Here is a 23,116-nt window from a genome sequence, read left to right as displayed (position 1 = left end):
TAAATTTTTAAGTTTCTGGTCTTGAAGATAGAAAAGTATTTTATCGTACTACTAATTTGACCACATTTTTTCATAAATGGCATATACCTTTTTTGCCATTTTTAGGCTTTTTTGTTGTCCTGCTTCTTAGTCTAGGATATGAATGGTCTCCTTGGCTCTCTAAATAGGTATAATTGAAGATATTTAATTTTTTCTATTCATTTCTAATGTTTATAACTTGACTTTGTCTTTAAAAACTATCAGTTATTTTACAGTTTTGCCTGTTTTTGTAATTCTTTTTGTTATATACTTCTTTTTGTTATATACTTAGCTTCGTCAATTGCAGGTCTTTTTGCTGCAAATGAAGCATAATTGAAGCTTTTTAATAGTTCAATTTCTTCTTTAACGTTTGTGGCGACTCTGAAACGACTTCTGTCAGATAGTTTTACTGCTTTTTTGTTGTAATCGGTTGTTGTCTGGCCGCTGTTTCTCATTAAATGAAGTTCTCAAGCCTCTCTTAAGGCTTATTTGAAATTGTATACGGGTTTCTAGTTTTTATGAAAACGGTTTTAATGTCAACTATTTGTTCTCAAAAGTAGATATTTTGAGCTTTGCGTTCTTGTTTTGTTACTTTGTCTTCGTACTTACTTATGACATAGTGACATGGGCTTACCTCGTTTATGCAAAGTTGAAAAAAGTTCAGGATATCAGTACGTAGCCTTTAGTTTTATATTGGACCGCTTGTACTTGTAAAAGTTGTTTTACGCATTGTTTTCATAGATAGTTTTGTTTTCTAACATTTTCAAGTGTTATTTGCTTAGATTTTTGTGTTTTTATAGTCTCTTTTGACTACCAAGGACTGCTTTTCTAGTGAAGCGATGGTCAGGTGGTCTCATTGTTCAATTCTTTGAATTGTATATCGGGACTTGTCTAATGGCGTTGTCTGTAAGTTCATTTCCTTTTTTCGACTTTCTGATCTCAGTGAGAAGTCAAATTAGAGTGGTGAAATCAGGCAAGCTGGCTTAATAAAAAAGCGAAAAAGATGTTAGTTTGAATATTTATTGCTACAAAAAAATATTTCATTTTTGCTAGTGTTCATTTTGATGTTTTTTTACAATTTTTTTTGCTTAGGGGCGTTATTTTCAAAACATCTTTTGAGCTTCAACTCTACTTGTATCTCTCAAAGCGGGTTTTCTCATTTATGTTAACCAGTAATTGTATGTTGCATCTTTGACCATATGTAGTTAATATTTGACTTTTTTTATAGCTGTGAAGCTGAGCGGAGCTATATTGCGGTGCTCTTGGTTTCTTTTTGTTTTGTCGTCTTTTTAATAGCCGCACAGCTATAGCTGGGGCTATTGTTGGCCTTCTCTTGGTTTTTTTTAATTCGTCGTCATGATTTTCGTTACGACCATATGACGTCACAGCCACTTTTTGTTCATTCGTTCATCATGCAACTTCAACTGAATTGCATGCGTGACGTCATTTCTCGCTCTTAGTTGAGCAAGATTTTTTGTTGATTCGCGTGATTAAACATTGGTCACACTTGACTTACCTCACTCTCAAAAATGACTTCCTCACTTTGAAATTGACTTTTATTTACTTTGATTCAAAGAGATAAGGTCAAATGGGTGTGTGTCACTCTAAATGAAGGTTAATTGAGATCAGCTGATAAAGGCAGCAATAAATTATACAGATTTTTAATCAAAATATAAGAGATCAGCCTTAAATGAAGAGACGCATTTTTTTGGTCTGTCCTTTTTACTGTTTTTTTAGACTGCCGATCTACGAATCTATTGTGTCTATTTTCTGGCAATCTGCCAGCTATGTTTTTTTGTGTTACAGTTTGTTCTAGAACATTCTTTCGCTTCACGTTTTAAGTCATTTTTTCACGCTTGATTTCTCGCTTTTCGCGTGACCTAAAATGCTCGCATTCAGAATTTATGTCTGTTGCTAAAACAAAGGTGCTGGTAATAAAAGAGAGCATAAGGGACATGTAGCCTAGTGGTTAATGCAACCGGTTCTTACGCCGGGAGTTGGGGGTTGGAACCTTTGCTTCGTTAAAAATTTTGCATCCAAAATTGTTCTCAAATGTACACCCCTTTGAATAACAGTTGGCCGAGATAACTTTTTCCAATTCTGTTTCTCTGTATTTTACGGCACGCTAGTCAATTCCTTTGCAGCTATTCCGGCAATCTGCCGGCTGTTATACAATTTTGGGCTGTTTTCGTCATTTTGCCGTTTTATCCGATTTCCCAATTGTTTGACCTGATTTATAATTTGGTAAGACTATGTTAATGCCCTGGCTAAAGGCCGAATTTGATATTTTATAGTTACGTTTTTGGTTTATCGGTGTTAATTTTGACTGTTTTTAAAAGCGGAAAGAATTGAAGTTTAACCCTTTTCTTTGTGGTTTAATATTCGCCTATTTCTTGTTTTAGACTTTTGATATAGTTTATCTTATTCATTCTTTTAGATTTTTTCTAGAGAAAAGTTTTTTTTTCGAGATTTTTTTTACTATGAAGAAGCGCTTGATTGTTAGATGGGGCTGTTTTCACTGCTACATGAAACAATTTGAAATTTTTTTTAGGATTTTGCTTTTTGCCTATTTGAGTGGACTAGTGCGTGTTTATTGGGTTTTGAGTGGGTCATTGATGGAACAGTCAGTTTTTCAAGTCCTTATAGAACGATTGTTTGGACGTAGAATTTTGTAGAGATTATGTAAAATGTTAGCAGTTTTTGAATTATTTTCAACTCTTTTTCTCTTTATCAACTGCAGCTTTTTAATTTGTCTCATTTGTCTGTTGCTCAATTAACACTGTTACAACTGCTTTCCTAGGAATCGCAACTGGTGAAAAGTTTTTAAAGGTTGTCAGTCTTCTTCTCATGTTTTTTTTTCGTAATGGTCAGCAGTTGATTTCGTTTGTATAATTGATTTGTTTCATTTAATGAGACTAGAGTGAAATTCTAGTCATAGTTAATTTTCATAGTCTTGCGGCTATATTTTCTTATGCAACAGTTTACTGAAGTCAAATTGCGGTGATCAAATTCAATTTGTATTGGTTATTTTCGTCGCACCGACGTAATAAAAAGAGCGAAAAAGTGTGCAGTCTTAGGCGTTGATTTTTTTTCTGCGTTTAACTTGGTGTGCAAATAAATTTTTAAGTTTCTGGTCTTGAAGATAGAAAAGTATTTTATCGTACTACTAATTTGACCACATTTTTTCATAAATGGTATATACCTTTTTTGCCATTTTTAGGCTTTTTTGTTGTCCTGCTTCTTAGTCTAGGATATGAATGGTCTCCTTGGCTCTCTAAATAGGTATAATTGAAGATATTTAATTTTTTCTATTCATTTCTTATGTTTATAACTTGACTTTGTCTTCAAAAACTATCAGTGATTTTACAGTTTTGCCTGTTTTTGTAATTCTTTTTGTTATATACTTCTTTTTGTTATATACTTAGCTTCGTCAATTGCAGGTCTTTTTGCTGCAAATGAAGCATAATTGAAGCTTTTTAATAGTTCAATTTCTTCTTTAACGTTTGTGGCGACTCTGAAACGACTTCTGTCAGATAGTTTTACTGCTTTTTTGTTGTAATCGGTTGTTGTCCGGCCGCTGTTTCTCATTAAATGAAGTTCTCAAGCCTCTCTTAAGGCTTATTTGAAATTGTATACGGGTTTCTAGTTTTTATGAAAACGGTTTTAATGTCAACTATTTGTTCTCAAAAGTAGATATTTTGAGCTTTGCGTTCTTGTTTTGTTACTTTGTCTTCGTACTTACTTATGACATAGTGACATGGGCTTACCTCGTTTATGCAAAGTTGAAAAAAGTTCAGGATTTCAGTACGTAGCCTTTAGTTTTATATTGGACCGGTTGTACTTGTAAAAGTTGTTTTACGCATTGTTTTCATAGATAGTTTTGTTTTCTAACATTTTCAAGTGTTATTTGCTTAGATTTTTGTGTTTTTATAGTCTCTTTTGACTACCAAGGACTGCTTTTCTAGTGAAGCGATGGTCAGGTGGTCTCATTGTTCAATTCTTTGAATTGTATATCGGGACTTGTCTAATGGCGTTGTCTGTAAGTTCATTTCCTTTTTAATAGCCGCCTCATCTTCTCAGCCGGCTATTATAGCGCTCCTATTTTTTTTTTTACTTCGTCGAATAAAAAAATTTTTCGCTTTACCTCATTTTGCCGCTTTTTCAACATTTTGCGTGATATCTTTTTGACTTCTCTAGACTAGTTTCTCTCTTCTCTCATTCTGCTAAAAGTGATTTTGAACATCAGTTGCTCAGCAAAGCAATTCAAAATGAACAGAGTCAGTATAAAAAATTGAAGTCAGAAGTAGAAACGGGATAAACCCATAAAGCCCAATTTTAGATGCCCGCTATTTGAACGTCGTTCCTATAAGTCTTAGTTACCATCTCTAATGCTTATTGGTATTGATAGTAGCCCATGTAGCCTCTCTCTAAGAAACAGAAGTACGTTATCTTCAACTACGAAATGCCATCAAAATAAATCGGACTTAAAAAATGTTTTTGTACAAAAATCTTTTTTTTTCAATATCTTCTATTCTTTCAATCCCAATCATGCTTATTGGAATCAATGGCGGCTATTTTCCGGCAATCTGCCGGGTATGTTTTCGACTTTCTGATCTCAGTGAGAAGTCAAATTAGAGTGGTGAAATCAGGCAAGCTGGCTTAATAAAAAAGCGAAAAATATGTTAGTTTGAATATTTATTGCTACAAAAAAATATTTTATTTTTGCTAGTGTTCATTTTGATGTTTCATCCATTTTTCTCATTTAGGGACTGTCTCGTCGGTTGCTAATGAGGCTACATGAACTTAATAATTGGCTTGAGTTCAAATCGGAGGTTTTCATGGCTGTGGAACTTTTTTTTCAAAAATTGACGTAGGCTGGGTTTTTGGATGATGTACGCATACTGCGGATGCGTAGTGCCGATACATGAAGCGTTGTTTTTAAATGATTTTTGCAACACACTATTTCTCGTAAAATATTTAATTGTCTGTTTTTGAGCATTTAGAATCAGGTGCTTTGTTGACCGGTAGAGTTTGTTGTTTCTGGTAAAATGTTGACGTTCAGATCATTATTTAATTAATTCTTTGGATTGTAATTGAGGAGTTGCCCTGCTATGTTTTATTTGGTCGTGAAGATTTTTTAGGGCCATTTGACGTCACGCTCCCCCGAATCTGCTTTTTGTTCATTCATTTCATGATCTCCTACTGGAGCGATTTCTTGTGTTCCTGATCTAAAAATGACGCTTTTCACTCTCAAGGAGACTTTAATGCTTACTTTTATTGAAGGAGATAAAGTCAAGCGATTGTGTCACGCTATTTTTATGCAACTTTTTAGAAACCAAAATGGCATCTCAACATTTAGCAAAGAAACTGAATTTTCTGTTCTGTTTTATTAATGGCCACATAGCGATAGCTGGGGTTATTATTAGCCTTCTCTTGTTTTTTTACAATTCAAAGTCTTTGAATGGTATTGGGGCGCTGTATTTTTTTTGAAGATGTGTTCACACATTTTTCAATGACTTTGATCTTTCAAAACGGGATTAAACAGGTAAAGCCCAGCGGGCATTAAGTTACGTTAGAGGCCTTAAGTGGGCTTTATTAGTCCTTCAAGTGCTTAGACTGGTGCATCTGCTGAGATGGCCTTAATTTAAGGTTAAAAAGTCATTTTTAGGAGTTTTGGGGCTCAAAATGCTGCAATTTTTCAAATTTTGTGATTTTGAGTATTTGTTTGATTAGTCTTAGGTTGAAAATTTTAAAAGTTGGTAAAGGCCTTTTGCGAGACAAAATTACTTTTAATGTCCGTTTTATGTGCTATATGTTTTGGTACTACAAACACAAACACGCAAAATGATACGAATATTTGCAAGCTCTTTCAAGTTTTTTTTTGAAAATTTGTCATTTTTTGAGTTTTTCCAGCTTCAGGGGCCAGGGAATCTCCTTTAAGGTTTGATAATAGACACTGCATAGTTTCTAGTAACAATGGATTGGTTTTCATTTTAATATCTCGAATTTTAGCATTTTTTTTGTTAAAATTGCAATTTTTTCAAGGTTTTCTAAATTTTTCGTAAATTTTTGATATTTGTCCATTCTCAATTGCCACAATACCTATTCCACGGTCGGATGAAAGTTACTGCATGGCTGTTATATTCAATGGATTTGTTTTCAACAATTTAGCCTTTCGAATTTTAGATATTTTTTGATGAAAATTGCTGCAACTTTTTTCAAGTTTTAAAACATTTGCCTTTTATTAAGTTTTTCTTACCTCAGTAGCCAGGTAACCTCATCCATGTTTTGATAGTATGTTATTAATTAGTTGCCAGGGGCAGTTGAATGGTTTTCGACATATTAATAGAACAAATATTATTTTTTGAAATTTTAAAAATTTTTGCCTATCGGTCTTTGAGCCAATGAATTTTTTCAGGCTTGGAATTGGGTAACCGGATAGCCTCTAGAGACAAAGAATTGATTCTGAAGATATTTTGTTACGATTTCAGTAACATTTCATTAAAATTTGCAATTGACTTCATTTTTTTTGAATTTTCGGTCATTTTCGAGTTAATCGATCTTCAAGGACCAATAAATTTTTTTCAGTTATTGCAGATATAATACTGGACCGATTTAGCAAACAAAAATTAGTTTTGAATACATTTTTGAAATAGTTATATTTAAAGGGATCAAATTTTGCATTAGGGGTAAGTGCTTCAATAGTTTTAGCAATGAGTATCTTTTTGTTTAGTTTGTTTGATTGTTTTAGTTTCTCAATTTTATGATGTGATTTTGTTTGTGTTTTAGTTGGCATTGTTCAATTGATCTACTGGTCAGGTAGAGTACATCCAAGGTTTTCCTTCAATTCTTTGAATTGTATTTTAGGACTTGTCCTGCTATGTTTTTTTTATTTCGTCGCGATTTTTGTTAGACCATATGACGTCACAACCACTTTAAATCTGCTTTTTGTTCACTCGTTCATGCAATTTCAACTGAAATGCGTGCGTGACGTCTTTTTTCACTCTTTGTTGGGCGAGTTTCTTTGTTCGTTCGCGTGAATAAATTTTTGGTCACACTTGACTTACCTTACTCACAAAAATGACTTCCTCACTTTGAAATTGACTTTTATTTACTTTAATTCAGAGATAAGGTCAAATGGGTGTGTGCCACTCTAAATTTGAGAGCAAGCAGCTAATAGAGGCAGCAAAAACTTATGCAGATTTTTAATCAAAATGTAATATATCAGCCTTCAATGAAAAGACTATTTTTTTCGGTATGTCTTTTTTACTGTTTTTTTCGAGACTACAGATCTACCAAGCTATTGCGGCTATTTTTTGCCAATCTGCAAGCTATTTTTACATTTTTGAGACTGCACTTCTACGAAGCTATCGCGGCTATTTCCTGGCAATCTACCAGCTGTGTTGTTAAGTATGTCAATATTGTAGTAAACGAACAATGGAATGTCATCTGTTGATGAATATAAACTCTAGACGATTAGGTGGTCAATTCGGCAAGGAAAAAATGGTGTACAAGTATTATACAAAATGTTTTTCGGGCTTTTTCTTCTAACTGAGGTGCACCACGTGGTTAAGTCTTATCAAAACTTTAAATATGATATTGCTCGTTCTGGAGCTTGGTAGACAATTTTTTATAATGCTTAGAATCAGGCGTGGAGATGTTCATTTTTTTTTGAAATATTGATTGGACTGATTACTAGATTCCTGCAGAGTATAATTTGTGATTTCTTATTTTAGTCGGAATCAGCCATGTGCCTCGATCCCGATCTGCGAGAGCCAAGATACGATTTAATAGCCAACTGCCTGCTACAGCCATATTGTGTACACATTCTCGAGCGCGCTCTATTGCGACCAGAGAGTACTGCACAACCCGACGAGAGAAACGAAGATAAACAATCTCAAAGCTCTGCTGCTTCTACTCCTAATCTTTTACAATCAAAATCTTCTACGAATGGCTTAGAGATAGTTTTGACTAATTTGCTTGAAGAAATGATCTTAGACGACGATTCGTCCTCACGAAAATGGAGTAACTTGATCACTAACATACAGCTGTTGATACTCAAAAATCAAGCTATCAAAGTTCAAATTTTCATGAATGCAGTCGTAAACGCTTTGAAGCGAACCCAGCCTAAGATCAAGTTGGGCGTAAATGCTCGGAAATTGTACTTCATGCTAGTATCCTTTGTAACTATAGTGACTTTGAACCCTACTATACAAATTGGAGAAGAGACCTTGAATCGGCTGATTGAAATCGACGAAGCGCTTTCTGGTAGTTGTTCGATGAGTTGTTTTGACTTGGATTCTGCTAGTTTGGAAGACCTTTCACGTGCAATTTTGTGGTTCAAACTGAAAGCAAGAACCCTTGCTTTGAATCACAACGATGTCGATTTCCCTAGAGAGCTTCAGTTTGCCCAAAATGACGTTCAAGCTGCGTTTCAGAGTATGAACAAAGAAATGAAAGTTTCACTTTTCGTCAAACTACTGAATTTTTCAAATTATAATGATCCACAATCAAATCAAATGCAAAAGCGACTTATTGCAGAGTTTCTAAACTCGCCATCGCAAACTCACGTCAAGCTAATAGGCAATGTAATGGCTTGTGGACAAATGGAGCCGATTGATTTTAAGTCTTTGTCAAATTTGACCATGGCTTTGAGAATTGTTCTTTTTCAGCAATTTTCAACACATTGGAAACAGTTGATGCCTCAGTTTGAAAAGCCGGTTGTCCCAGGAGGTCCATTGGTTCTGTTTCCTTCGCCCGCTTTTGTCGAAACTTATGGGCGGCTCTTTATGGATACGTTTTTTGACACGTTTTATCAGCCAGCAATATCACTGGATTCAGTGATTCAAGCTGCTAATCAAAATAACGCTCATAGGACAATCTTGGTATGTGCAGAAATTTTTGTCAACTTGTTGCCGAGAGCTAACATGTCCTATTTTTTCGCCTTCTGCTCGCATTGTATTCATTTGACAAAAAACAGACTCAAGTATTCCGAATGTACTCAATTTCACCTCTCGTTGGAAAGTGCACTAATACAAATGATGTCCTGTTTCGGTGTCAAAAATTTTATCGCAATTGTCGAAAAATACAACTCCACAAATAACATTGCGAATCTGATATCACCCGATAATGAAGACTATAACAAACTGTTCATGTTAAATGTTGCAAGGTGTATGCACATTGCGGGTGTTGACTGCTTTGACAAAAGTTACAAAAGTTTCTTTGACTTGATTCAAGGCAAAACTCCACATATGTTGGCCCATCATATGTTGCACAACATGCCAGCGCAATTGATTGCTCTGTATCAAAATCAACCTTTCTTCCAACCTGAAGTTAATCAGAAGTTAAAGCAAGATGTTGAAAATGAGTACCACAATTTTCTCAAACTCCTCAACCGCCCAAATAATGAAGTGCTCGGTTACATTTCTCAAATGAAAGGCCATTATTTTCTCTGCTTCTTCTACAAACTTTTGTTATCGGAAGACAATCAGTTTAAACCTCCGCCGTTGATTTGTGCAGCAATTTTGGAACAGATAGGCCCCCGAAACTTGACAAAGCATATTCAAACTTTCTGTGATTTGGTCAACTATGAAATTTTAACCAATGGTCAAAAAGGGAGCTCAAAGTTTATTGATGTGATCAGCAAAATGATTTGGGAGTATAACGTCATGCCTATAGATCGATTTATTGTGGCATTCATGTTGCGACCATTTGGTCAAAAAGACGACCAAGTTGCGCTTTTTGCAGTTCATCTGTTACTGCAAGCGAGCCACGAACTGAAAGAGAGAATTACGTTCTTTTGTGATCTTGTTGATAAAACAAATATCAACGATCCGGAAATATCTGGAGGCTGGTTTGCAAACTGGCAGTATCCGTATATTCAAAAATACGAAGAGAAATTTCATTACGACGGAATTTACAGAGCGCATAACGTTGAAAACCAAAATAAGTTTTTCTTCCCGACGTACTTCAGTAATTTATGTGTCAGATTTGTTCCCGTTTTCGAACTTGTGGTTACGCGATTCTTGGAAATTCCCTTGGTATTCAAACATTTACCGTCATTGCTGGGAAATTATGGCAGGATTTTCAGACTTCATAAATTACCCATTACGTTTCTGTACAAAACAGTGGCTTATTACAAGAAGGTAATCGAACCCGAGGGCGCACGACTGTTAATAATGACAGTATTTGAGGCGTTTAAGTCGGTGAAACCCGCCGAATGGTTGGTCTCTGAAGAGTTCCTTGAAAATGCTAGATCCTCGGATACCTTCAAATTGTGGAACCCTGCAACATCCTACCTGAACTCATTGATTGAGAAATTGTCACAAGCTGTGTTCACACCCTCAAAATGCGAACCATTTTGCAGGTTCAACTGGGAAATGGAGGAGTTTACGAGTGTCGCCAGTCACGTGATCTATTCGGTATGTCTCGAGATTCTTTGTTTGCCTAATATGGTACCAGTGACTGTAGTGGGACATCTGTTTGAACTGGCCTTCAACATCGAATCTGACGCGTTCAACAAATTCCAGCGGTTGAACATTGTTTCTCTAATTTTGAATCATTTACCCCCGATTTATTACAGTTGTATCGAGACATCAGTCTTAGACGTTATGAATAGCAGTATGTTACGGCAGATTCCCCCCGACGAGGTCTTGGAATTGTGCGTATGCAAAGATATGAAGTTCAATGAAATCAGCAGTACGATTTTGAAAGCGCAATATTTGTATTACCATGCCAATACATCACATCTGAATTTAGCACGGCAGTTTCTAAGCGACCAAGTGAAGCCCATGGTCAAGACTGAGCAACAGTTACTACTCTATTGTCATTTACTAGCTCCCTTCTTTCTAATTTACTCGGACAACAAACCAGTTCAGAAGCAGCTTTACTCTGATGTGATTGAACTCATGCCAGTTGTTGCTGAAGGTAAACCGAATAATCAGAGAACACTTATTTGTGAAGATCTGTTTGTTGATTTACTTTATTTCGGAAAATACACATGTATTGGTGATGATCTGAAACCATTAGTTGACAAAAACTCTTTGTTATGTGGACAGCTTATGCCGAAGAAAATGAAGTTCTTCTGAACTCGCTTAATTATGTGAAAAACTTTGTTAATTTAAAAATGTTTGCCAACATAGTTTTTTTTAAACAAAAAAATGTGAATTTTGAGGAGCCTGGCGAATTTCTCATGCATTGTTGTTCATAGTTTTTTATTGCTGCACATGTTAATAGTGACGATTAAATTCGATCTGAGCTTTGAGAATTTTCATTTTCTTTTCTGGACTCATTTAAAAGGTTGTTTTATTCTTTGGAGGTTTTGTTATCAATTTACCTCTCAATTCACCGCTTCTTGTAAATTATTTGGTACTTTGCTGATTTAACATATAAACACCAAAACCAAGTTATGGGCAAATAGTCAGCAAAAATTTATCTGGATAACTATAATTCAATTTGATTTCTAATAGTGAAGAAATCGTTTTTTTTTTTTAAAATATTGACTGCTTTTATGAAGTTTGATGTCTAGAGAAATTATTGTAGAAAGATGACCGTGTTTAGATTCTTCACCAAATGTTGCAATGTTTGTAAATTGAAGATGGCTGCGAAAATGAGGTGAGTTCCGGAAAACATCAGATTCCCGATTCAAAAATTCATCAATATCAATTGTTGACTTTATGAACTTTATTTTTGGCTTATTAATAGCCGCCCTCATCTTCTCAGCCGGATATTATAGCGCTCCTAATTTTTTTAACAATTCAAAGAATTTGAATTGTATTGGGGCGCTGTCTTATAAGATCTGTTCACACGTTTTCATGATTTTTGAAGTCAAATTCGAGTAGTGATTTTGGTCACGCCGAATTAGGAAGTGGAGCAAAAAAGAGTGGCTTTGAGGCGTGAAATTTTTTTGCTCTAATTTTAAAGTAGAGTAAAAAAACGATATTTGAACAAAAATTCGCTTTCTCGCTGGTGGTTTTTTTGTTCACATGCGGCAATTTCACTTTGTTTTTTTTTTACTGTTTTTTCGATTTTTTTGGATTGGATTTTTTTCTAAACGGTTTTTCCAATCCATTAATAGTCCGTTCTAGGTCTAGTTTTTTGTTAAGTCAATAAAAATTCTTTGAATTGTACGTCAGGACTTGTCCTGCTATGTTTGTTTACTTCGTCGAATGAAATTAAAAAAATGTATCGCTTTACCTCATTTTGCCGCTTTTTCAACACTTTGCGTGAAATATTTTTGACTTCTCTAGACTAGTTTCTCTCTTCTTTCATTCTGGTAAAAGTGATTTTGAACATCAGTTGCTCAGCAAAGCAATTCAAAATGAACAGAGTCAGTATAAAAAAATGAAGTCAGAAATAGAAACGGGATAAAACCCATAAAGCCCAATTTTAGATGCCCGCTATTTGAACGTCGTTCCTTTAAGTCATAGTTAACATCTTTAATTCTTATTGGTTTTGACAGTAGCCCCTGTAGCCTCTCTCTAAGAAACAGAAGTATGTTCAACTACGAAATACCTTCAAAATAAATCTGACTTAAAAATATGTTTTTGTACAAAAATCTTCTTTTTTTCAATATCTATTCTTTCAATCCCAATCAGGCTTATTGGAATCAACGGCGGCTATTCTCCGGCAATCTGCCGGGTTTGTTTATCAAATTGGCTTGGTATCCGATTAACGGGAATAACTTAGTTTACTAACTCGAACGTGACCAATTTATCGGATATTGATAGTAATTAAAGTTGTTGATTTTGTTTTTTGAAGAGTGGTCAATTGTTCCTTGAATATTGTTTGCGACACTCAGAAGTAAAGAGATCATTAAGTCATTGAGAATTAGGTTAAGTTGGTTAGCTGTCAGTTTAGAAGCTGAATTAAGTATAGTTTTAGAATCTAACTGAAACTGCACGCCAAATTAACAGTTTTTGACACTGAAGAAAAAATTCAGTCAATTTGTGTCTTCTTTTTTCTTTTTCTGTTTAAATCCCGATGTGCATCAAGCGTGGCAACGTTGGCTATTTTCCGGCAATCTGCTGGCTATGTTTTTGTTTTAGTTTGGTGCAGAGATTCTTGTGTTTCTAAGCAAATTGCAATTACTTCGAAAATTTATTTTACATTAATTGCATATCGGACTCTTTTGCAGGTTAAGAAAATGTTAATGTAAACATTGTTTTAGGAATTAATGTCTACTTTTCAGATAGTTGAATTCTTGGCCAAAATAATGCAAATAGAGCACAAGTCCTATGTTGAGATTTAAAAAAAAAAGATGTGTAAAATTGTTGATTTTTTATTAGCCATCGTCAACCTCTCAACGGCTATTTTATAGGCGCTCTACTTTTCAAAGAATTTGAAATGTATTTGGGCGTTGTTTTTTTAAGATCTCTTCACACATCACGATATTTAAAGTCAAATTTAAGGGATGATTTTGGTGAAACATTGGAATGCTGAAATTGGAAAACAAAAGGAAGAAATTTTGAGGCAAGAGCTCCAATTTTAAGGTAATGAGAAAACGGATCTTGAACAAAATTGCGCTTTCTTGTTAGTGGTTTCTTGTTCACATGCGGCAAGTTCTTGTACTTTGATTAATAGCCGCCGTCAGCCTATCAACGGCTATTATTTAGGCCCTCTCCTTTTTATTTCGCTTTACCTTTTGATCATGTGTCTTATTTTATGTAAGTCACGATTTTCACGCTTGACGTCTGACTTACCTCACTCACTGTTTCAACGGAATGGATTTTAAGTTCTTTCGCACATTCAATTACGAAATGTGGCGAATACTGTCAAAGTCAAAAGAGCAAAACCAAAAGAAAAGGGATAAAGCCCGGTCTTTAATTCATTGAGAATTAGGTAATTAAAGTTCATTAGTTTTTGCTAGCTGACATTGGTATTAAGCTTATTAGCTCTCAGTTTAGAAGCTGAATTAAGTATACTTTGAGAATCTAACTGAAACTGCACGCAAAATTAAGACGACACTGAAAAAACCACAGAAATTAAAAATTCGGTCAATTTCGTTCTCCTTTTTTTTCTGCTGCTGGTTTCCGGCAATCTGCCGGCTGTTTTTTTAAATCGATTTTTTGATCAAATTTTGTTCTGAATGGGTTTCCCAATCCCTGCACAGTCTATCCTTGGTCTAGTTTTTTCTTTAGTCAACAAAAATTCTGCTATGACTTGTTCTGCTATGTTTGTTATTATTCGCTTTACCTTTCGATCGCGTTTATTGTTTTTACACAAGTTAAGATTTTCACGTTTAACTCCTGACTCATGTCACTCACTGTTTGCACTGACTGGATTTTAAGTTCGTTTTCTCATTGAATTACGGAATGCGAATTTGTTCAAAAGAACAATCAATATAAAGCCATTAAAGGTCAAAGTGCACTAGGTTACCAAAGAGCATTAGAGAGACTGCTAGTTGACATTGGTATTAAGCATATTACCCTTAGAAGCTGAGTGAAGTATAATTTAAGAATCTAACTGAATCTGCACCCCAAATTAAAACACTTTGACACTAAGATAAATTGTGTCAATTTTTCTCTTTCTGTTTCAATCGCGCTGTGCGTCGAACCGTCAACGGTGGCTATTTCCCTAAATTTGCAGGCTATATTTTATTGAAATGCTGATAAAAATAATCTTATGGTATTGTCTGAATCTCTGAGTACCAAAATTAGTTAAGCTGTTCAAATGAAAATATGCTTGATGTGATTGAAATATTCGTTTCGGACAATCTTTTCATTTTTAAAAAAATAAACTTTGACTCCTACTGGCAACCTTCGCTTATGCGCAGACAATTTCCTGGTCTTAACTTTCGTTTCGGTTGACTATCGCTCTTTTGCGATGTCTGTGATAACCTCAAATAAAGTCATTTGATTTTTGACCACCAACAAGCCACCTTTTCCGCCCTAGTGAGTAAAACTACAATTTTGGAACTATCGTGATTTTTTCTCTTGTAAAACTGGAAAAACCCGAGATAGACTGGTAAAGCCTGTGGACCTTAAGTCGCCGAGCAGCTGAGTCGTAATAGCATCCAAGTATGCAATTCAGCGCAGCCCTCGAGGAAACGAATTCGAGGAATTAGTCAGCGGCATCGTTCCAATTTTTTGCATCGGATAATGATAAATTGCTCGAAGAAATTTTGTAGCTGTTAATTGGGTCCTGTAGGTTATTTTAATGCGTTTTTTGCTTGATCAATTTTTTTTCTGAACTGACTTTTTTTAAAAATGGGATCAACTTGTAGAGCCCTAGCTCATTAAGGGGCTATTCAGTACTATTGTCTCCAAGTTTACGATTCGCCTAGACTTCGGAGGTTTAATTTGATTATTTGAAGATCAGTTTTGGTAAGTTTGAAGCCCCCCTCATTTTTTCTGCCCCCTTGTTCCTCAGTTTTCCTGCCCGTCAACGAGGTGAGGCTAATAGTCTTCTGAAGCACTAGCTGAATTGTACCAAAGCCAGCTGGACAGTCGATAGAGGGCAGTTGGTCAGGCGTCAGTCGATAATGTTTTAAAACTATCACCTGCTCTTAGGTTAAATAATATTTTCTGAAATTATTAATCGCTCTTAAACGAAGCTTGCAGCAATTATACTGGTGTTGTGGTCTTTTTATTGTGATTTTTTGCTTGACCGATTTTTCATTTGACCCTTGAAAACGGGATAAACATAACACCGGGAGGGCATTAAGTTCGCCCGGAGGACATTAAGTTCGCCCGGAGGACATTAAGTTCTCCTAGAGCCTTAACGTCTTCGCAGTCCCTTAGAATGCGATTCACGAAAACTGTTTTGAGGAGGCAATTTTATGGTGTGATGGGCGGTTCTTATTATTAAAAGTGTAACCCTCCCCCCTCCATGTCACCCCCTTCCCCTGAACTCTCCCCATCCACCTTCCAATACCTGGTTATTCGGACCCCCTCTCATCCAAAGCTCCCAATCCGACCCCACATTGCTTTACCCCTACTCCGCTCACCCCTCCCGCATGCTAGTATCTCTAAGGAACTACCGAAGCCGATCATTTGAGTGCAATTCGCTCGTTAGCCGGTTATGTTTCGTTTCTTTCACAATTTTAGTTATTCTAGTCTTTGCCTATTATTTTCTTTTACAGATTGGCATTCCTTGCACTTAATTCTATTTGTGTGGTGAGTAGGCTTAATTGAACGTCTGAAGTGAGGTGAATGTAAGGCTTTTATGTTTGAAAAACTTTAACACTGTTTTTTCAATGCTTTTATTGTTCACAAGATGTTTACATTTTTTGCCTAAAAGGCCTCCAAGTTTCTTTTGACAAAGAAGTGAAAGCGTATTGGTAATTTCTGGCGTTCAAACTCATTTTGAAACTTTTAAACGAAATTTCTGGATGAATGAAAGCTGCATCGCTGAAGCACAGTATCAAAACTTTTTTTAGCAATTTTTTTTACAAAGCTTGCAATTTTTTAAATTTTTTTTTGTAGTTTTTTGTCACTTTTAAGGCTTCTCTAGCATCAAGAGCCACGGAACTTTCTCTGGGGTTTGGTAATTTGTTACTGCATAGTTTACAATAGTAATTTTTTCAAGATCTTAATATCACGAATTTAAGCATTTTTTAATATCGGAATTTTTCAAGTTTTGATTTTTTTCCGGCATCAGAGGTCGTGGGAGCTCCTCCAAGGTTTGATAATAAGCTTTTGCATAGTTTTTAGAGTTAATGGGATTGTGATCGATTTTTTTTACTCCAGTTTTAGTAATTTTTGGAAAATTGTTATCATGTTCCAAGTGTATGGATCTTTATGAGCCAGTGAAACTATTTCAGGCTTGAATCGGGGATACTAGATAGTCTCTTGAGACAATGAAATGGTTCTTAAGATATTGAATCTTGAGTTTAACGACCAATACTGGCCAAAGAAACCTCGGAAATGGGTTACTTGACAGAACTTTCAAGACAAAAAATGGTTTTTAACTTTTTTTTACTGCAAAGCTGAAAACTTTTTAATTTTGCCTGTTTAGTTTTTGCTATTTGATTTATGTACTAATAAAACTAGAAAACTAGAAGTTGCAGATTCGAATCCCATCATGGAAAATATTTTTATCTCTTTCTCTGTTGGTTGCGTTTTCTTTCCTTCTCTTTCTCGTTAACGTTTTATCTCTCTCTCTCTCTCACTCCTTTTCTATCTCTTTGTTGATGCAGCACTTCAGCTGCTGTTATGTGGCGTAATTTCATCATCTCTGATCCTCATTAACAATGAGTCATAGTAGAAATGTTTTTTATCATAATTGTCTGAACTGGCCTTTTTAAGAAATCATTGTTAATTGCTCTCAAAAGCAATTTATAGCAAATATATTTATCTTGTTTGTCTCTTTTATGCAATTTTTCGCCTGGCCGATTTTTCGTCTGACCCATTTGACTTTGATCTTCAGAAACGGGATAAAGAGGTAGCGGCCAGTGTGCATTAAGTTCTCTTAGAACCGTTCAGCCCACTAGTCTTCAAGTATGCGATTAACAGAAACTGTTTTGGAGACTTATACTTATGGTGTGAAGGGCTGTTCTTGTTGATCCCACACCCCACCCACCCACCGCCTGCACAGTCCCCCAATCTACTTTTGCACCCCCGCTGCGGTGCACGCCCGCTGCGCTCAACTTAGCCCCTTAATTAATATAAAGCTAGCCTCACCAAACTGTGGCTAGCTACTGAAGAAGCCAACCGCTCGCCGGTCGTTTGAGATCAATTAGCCCGACGTTAGTCGGTTATGTTTGTTCATTGTGACGCATCTTTTGAAACAACTTAGTTTACAAGTGGGCCAATTAATTGTTGCTCTCTCAGTGAAGCAAATAAACATTTCAAATTTGCATCATAAATCCTGTTGAAGTAAAGGTAATTTGTTATGTAACCTGCCCTTTCATATGTATAACTTTCACTAGAATTGTAGCCATGTACAAGTTCAGACAGTCCTTTGATATTAATATTGTTAAATTCTTCTGTAGTCTCGTTTATCACATATTCTGGTAATCCTGCTTGGTTGTCTTTTCTAAATATTCATATTACTCTAGATAGGCAAATTCTTTCCATTTCAGCGAGGTCATTCCATATTTAGTTCTACTTCTAGCGCGATTGAGATTTGAAGTGCTTGATTGTTGAGTGCTCTTCTGTGCCTGTGGAACGTACTTGGTCATTGTTTTTTTCAATTGTTTGTTTTCAGAATAGTTGAGAATGGTTGAAACTGTTGAAAACGGATCTGCAGATGTTAAGGTTGAGCAGCCTGAAGTGCACTCGACTACAAATGAAAATGGCGAACAGCCAACTCCAGTCGAGCAACCTCCTGAGGTAAGCAGTTTTACTAATTTCTATAATTTCAACTATGTATCCGTCAATTTTGTGTGCAGTTGGTTGCTATAGGGTTTGCTAATGAGCCAATAAAAATGGTGACAGCTCATCGCGCTTGGTGATAACTAATTTTTCAATAAGAGGCATTTTTTTCCTAGGAAGGAAAAGATTCGAATCCGCATCATGGGAAAAGCTGCCTGTTTTAAAAGAATAGCTTCTATGGTCGTGAATTTAATAATTGAATGCAAGTCCTAAGAGCATCAATTCGTGAAAGAATTACGAAAAATTCAAGCATAAATATTTGAACGACTTATGCAAAAATTTTTTTTATCGGTGATTCAATTTGCTAAGAAGCCAAAGGATGCAATCATATTAGAACTCATCCTGGAAACATTGGATTTTTCTCTGGAATACGGTAAATCTTTTGTGATGCATTGGATCGTTCACAGCCGCAATTATCTGTAGGTCAAAGAGGAGGCCAAAGCTTCAGTTGGAACTGAATCTACTGAAGCTGAGAATGGAAGCGATGCTGTCGTGGAAGACGTTATCGAACCAAAAAGCGAACCAGCAGAACCACCCACAAAGCTAGAAACTGCTATCATCAAACAAATTGAGTATTACTTTGGAGATATCAACTTGCCCAGAGACAACTTCCTCAAGGAACAGATTCAAATTGTTAGTGCGCTTCGACTTGTATAGCGGTGATCTCACCAAAATTTATGGACGCTTTTTTTCGCTTGACAAATTTGCCCGTTCAACTTATCAATTCAAAGCAGTGTGGTCCTTGTGTAGCGGTGATCTCGTATTTTAACTGTTTTGCTATCCCATTTGCAGAAAATGGCTTTGACTGCACAAACTTGTACCAAAGTATAGTGAGAAGTTAAGAAGCAGATGTCAAATGTGTAACTAAAGAAAAAGCATTTATGATGATTAAGCCAAAATCTAAGTGGCAAGATTCTTCGTCATCCTTAATTCTCATTCTTTAGTTGTATATCTGCTTAAATTCTCACTATACTTTGGTACAAGTTAATGCAGTGAAAGCCGTTCATCTCTAACGAAAGTTAAGGCAAAAAATTTGATTTTTAAGTTGTCTGAATGCCTTGATCTTTAGGACGATGGCTGGGTTACGTTAAAGACGCTGCTGACGTTCAACCGATTGGCAAAACTCTCAGAAGATCCGAAAGTAATCATTACTGCCTTAAAGAAAACGAATGATAAACTTATCCAGGTTTCTGATGACAATCTTAAAGTGAGGAGGAATCCAGATAAAACCCTAAAGGTCGTCAATTTTAAAGAGCTAACTGCTCGTACATTGTATGTGAAAGGGTTTCCATTGGAACTCAAAGTTGAAGACGTTCTTACATTTTTTGAGGGCACAGATTTGGAATATGACAATGTTTTCTATCGTCGCGACAGAGGCCAGAAAAATAAAGGAGAGTTTAAAGGATCTGTTTACGTAACTTTCAAAAGTGATCGTGGAGCCATGGATTTTCTGTCCAGGATTAAAAACGGCGATAAATTTATGTACAATGATATTGAACTGGAAGTGTGTTCAAAAGAAGAACATATCGCACAGAAGAATGCAGATAGAACGAAGAATAAACATAGCAGTAATGACGAAAAGAAGGAAAGGAGGGAACAAGAGAAACCTAAAGGTAGGTCTTCCTTCTCTTCACCAAAAATTAAATGTTACAAGAATCTTGATAGGCATCACTTTCTGAAAAGGAATAAATATTAGGCTGAATTAAGGTAGAATTGGAGGCAGTTTGTTTGTTGTTCGTAGAACAGTTACCAATCTTGGTGAAGCGGAACTACTTTGATTTAGATATTTGAGACAATTAAAATTTCTAGATTTCCTATTCCTAAACTTCCTATTTGCAAAATAGTTTTTGGAAATTGAACTTTTCTGTTCGCCGATGTAAGGTTTTCCTAACAGCTACTTTATAACTTTCGAAATGATTTTAGCTTTTGATTATACCAATTGTGGCATTCTCAAACTGACAGATATCAAACCTCAGACATCTCGAGAAGATCTCAAGTCAGTTTTCAGACCATTTGCTAAAGAACTCTTCATAGCATTTGATATGGGATCCACGAATGCCTTCCTCCGTTTTGTCGACCTCGAGACAGCCGAAAAAGCTCTCAATGGAGCTACTGAGGGTGACAAGAAGCTCGAAACAACTCAGGGTGCGTATTGATCAGTGAAAATTATGCAAACTCTTATTTTTGCGATAACTCGACGATGATCGCAATAATGTAAAACGCTTATCTGACAGCATGTGACAGCCGTTTCATCTTGGTTATATCTGAACATAGTATGTGACATTGAAGCTGAAACATTTTTAACTTGCGGGTTTAGGTGAATTCAAAGCTGACTTGCTCAAAGAAGGCGAAGAAAAAGACAGCGCGATTGAGGCTCTCAAGAAAGACGAGGCCGATTACCTAGCTCGACAGAACAGCTTTGGAAGAGGAGGCGGACGCGGTGGATTCAAAGGTCGCGGTGGACGTGGAGGAGGCCGAGGTGGTGGACGAGGAGGTGGTGGTAACCGAAATCCCTTCTCCAAAAATAAAGGAGGGCAGAAACGAGATAACGCCGAAGTGTCCTCCAACCCATCAGAACCGCGAGATGAAGCTTCGTCGGCGAAGCACTCCAAGTTCGATTCTGACCAGGAGTGAAACAAATTGTTACTTCGATTTGCAGACCATCTAGTTCGGAAGCCGATCTATCTTGCAACAAATCAAATTTTGTTTCAAGTTGAACTTGAGCTATCGTACTAAATTTTGTTCTCAGCCAAATTGGTGTTTTATGTTGATTGTTCATTTTGTTTAAGCTGAAACCAGGTTTTGACGGAGACTCTGAGTAAAGAGTTTTCTTGTGAATATTCGATTGATATCATTATCAATTTAAAGTTCTATTTCACAGTTTTTCGGGTTTGCAGGTTTTGAAATTGAAGGATGAGAGGGCTCAATGAGGTTGAGCAAAGTTACTATTTTAGCTCATTTGCATGTTGTGAACGTGCAAGTTTTGAAGCTGAAGTACCTTTTTTTTGGGTCTGGTAGTTTTTAGAGAGACTTGATTAGAGAAACAAAAACTAGCGCTTAAAACTAACGATTTCCCCAGCTTTTCATAAATCTAAAGACGTCTTTTATAGTTGCTTGGTTTTTATTTGCTCTCGAACGAAGTTTGAATTATATTGTGAACGTGTTAGTCTTTTTAGGCAAAATTTTTGCTTGACCGTTTTGACTTCTCGAGTGACTTTTGCGCCATCGACTTTGCGTGATCTAAAAGATTCGAATTTGGTTTCGCCCCCAACTGAAGCCGGCTGTAATTGATTCGTGCTCTAACTAGTCGTTCGAGAGCAGTTCTTCCGATGTTATCTATTTTTTTTTCATCGTCAGCCTTCATGTTACGACGTGTGTGATGGCACGATAACTCTGTCTGAATTTTACTTTTGCTCTGTCTGAATTTTACTTTTGCTGCTTTTAATTACGAGAATTATATTCTTATGTCAATCTAATTGAAGGTGAAGGATATCTGAGGGCAGCGTTGCAGTAAATAAGTCCCAATCAATTGACACATTACAATTAAAGGCGAATCCTGTTTCTTTTCTCTAATTTCTTGGGTCGCATTTTGTTTATTGTTTTTTTAGACTAAATCGTCTGCAAAAGTTTTGCAACTATTTTTTTGTCAATCTGCCAGGTATGTATTTGAATAATTGACTGAAAACTGAAAGATCTGTTTTACATTTTTTTCGCCTTTAGATATTTCGAGAATGTTGCTGTTGTTTTTGACGGACTGTTTAGACGAGAAAAGATGCAATCCATTTTTGTGAAGTGAAAATCTACACTTAAGATTTTTTTCAGTATAGAGAAAAGTTTTATTCACTGCTTTTTATGTATAGAACAAAAGTATGATGAATCCTACAAATTGCTGTCATCTTTTTGAAATTTAGTCAGTTAATTTTGTACTACTAATATAACAATTATTAAATTTAAACCCGATGAAGTAACTCAGACCACTGTTTTGTTGATATTTTCCAGTGATGTCCTATTTTAGCAACATCGTGATACTCATGTAATAATCAATTTTAGGGTCAAAATGAATTAGGTGTGAAGCCATCAAGGATTATAAGATTCTTAATTGTCGTTTTATAAAAATGTTTCGAACCTATATCATAGTGATTTATATCTCATTATACAGTTAAAAACTAAGAAGTGGTAACTATTTTTTATATAATTTGGTTTTTAATTAGATTTTCAGGATTTGCTGTGAACATTTGTTGAAATAATTATACTCGTGTAACAATTATAATTATTATATTTAGTAGGTTTAGTACGTTTTGCCTTATAATTCTTAAGGTATTCGTACGCTTTATACAGTTGGTACGTTCACTTTTTTAATGGATTATACGAACAACAAAAAGGTAAACAGCAATGAAGTACGTGTCAGCCTGCGGTCAGTAATGAACGTCAAAACACTTGAAACAAAATGATTGCACATAAAAACACCATATTTAATCAAAGTTGTTAGGTACAGGCTGTTTTATAGATGAAAGTTTTGTGTTCTAAGATGTACAATTTCGAATGAACGTGCACTCTGTAAATTACCTTGTGAAAACTAAGAAGTCACATTGTTATAAAGTGTTACGACTACTTATATTTCCAATGCCGATACGGCTGGTACGCTATATTTTCTTTTGAAAAATTTAAAAATCTCGTCTCCAGTTTCCGATTGAAAAAAAAATTCCGTAGGAAGTAACTGCACAGAAAATATCTTCGTCATTGCCTAAGTTCAGTAAAGGAGCAACTTAGTATTGTTGATTCAG

At 35.7% G+C, this 23,116-nt stretch overlaps 2 protein-coding genes across 2 annotated transcripts in view; both read left to right on the top strand.

Moving 5' to 3' along the window:
- Positions 1-11,158, top strand: part of LOC142357285 (mediator of RNA polymerase II transcription subunit 23-like) — a 74,863-nt gene extending 63,705 nt beyond the window's left edge. Inside the window, exon 3 of the mRNA XM_075408939.1 lies at positions 7,755-11,158. Within this exon, the coding sequence (XP_075265054.1) occupies positions 7,755-11,105 (3,351 nt within the window). The 3' untranslated portion in view covers positions 11,106-11,158. The remainder of the gene's footprint in view (positions 1-7,754) is intronic.
- The window catches only part of LOC142357298 (la protein homolog), a 45,269-nt gene extending 24,059 nt beyond the window's left edge, over positions 1-21,210 (top strand). The window contains exons 2-6 of the mRNA XM_075408943.1: positions 18,164-18,290; positions 18,756-18,965; positions 19,402-19,945; positions 20,256-20,477; positions 20,650-21,210. Of these exons, the coding sequence (XP_075265058.1) occupies positions 18,177-18,290; positions 18,756-18,965; positions 19,402-19,945; positions 20,256-20,477; positions 20,650-20,966 (1,407 nt within the window). The 5' untranslated portion in view covers positions 18,164-18,176 and the 3' untranslated portion in view covers positions 20,967-21,210. The remainder of the gene's footprint in view (positions 1-18,163; positions 18,291-18,755; positions 18,966-19,401; positions 19,946-20,255; positions 20,478-20,649) is intronic.
- Positions 21,211-23,116: the final 1,906 nt, after the last annotated feature.

The sequence above is a fragment of the Convolutriloba macropyga genome, chromosome 2, assembly GCF_964194025.1.
Source record: "Convolutriloba macropyga chromosome 2, txConMacr16.3, whole genome shotgun sequence".
Classification (NCBI taxonomy): Eukaryota; Metazoa; Xenacoelomorpha; order Acoela; family Convolutidae; genus Convolutriloba; species Convolutriloba macropyga.
The sequence above is the reverse complement of the archived record's forward strand: the minus strand, read 5'-3'. Positions and strand labels throughout refer to the sequence as shown.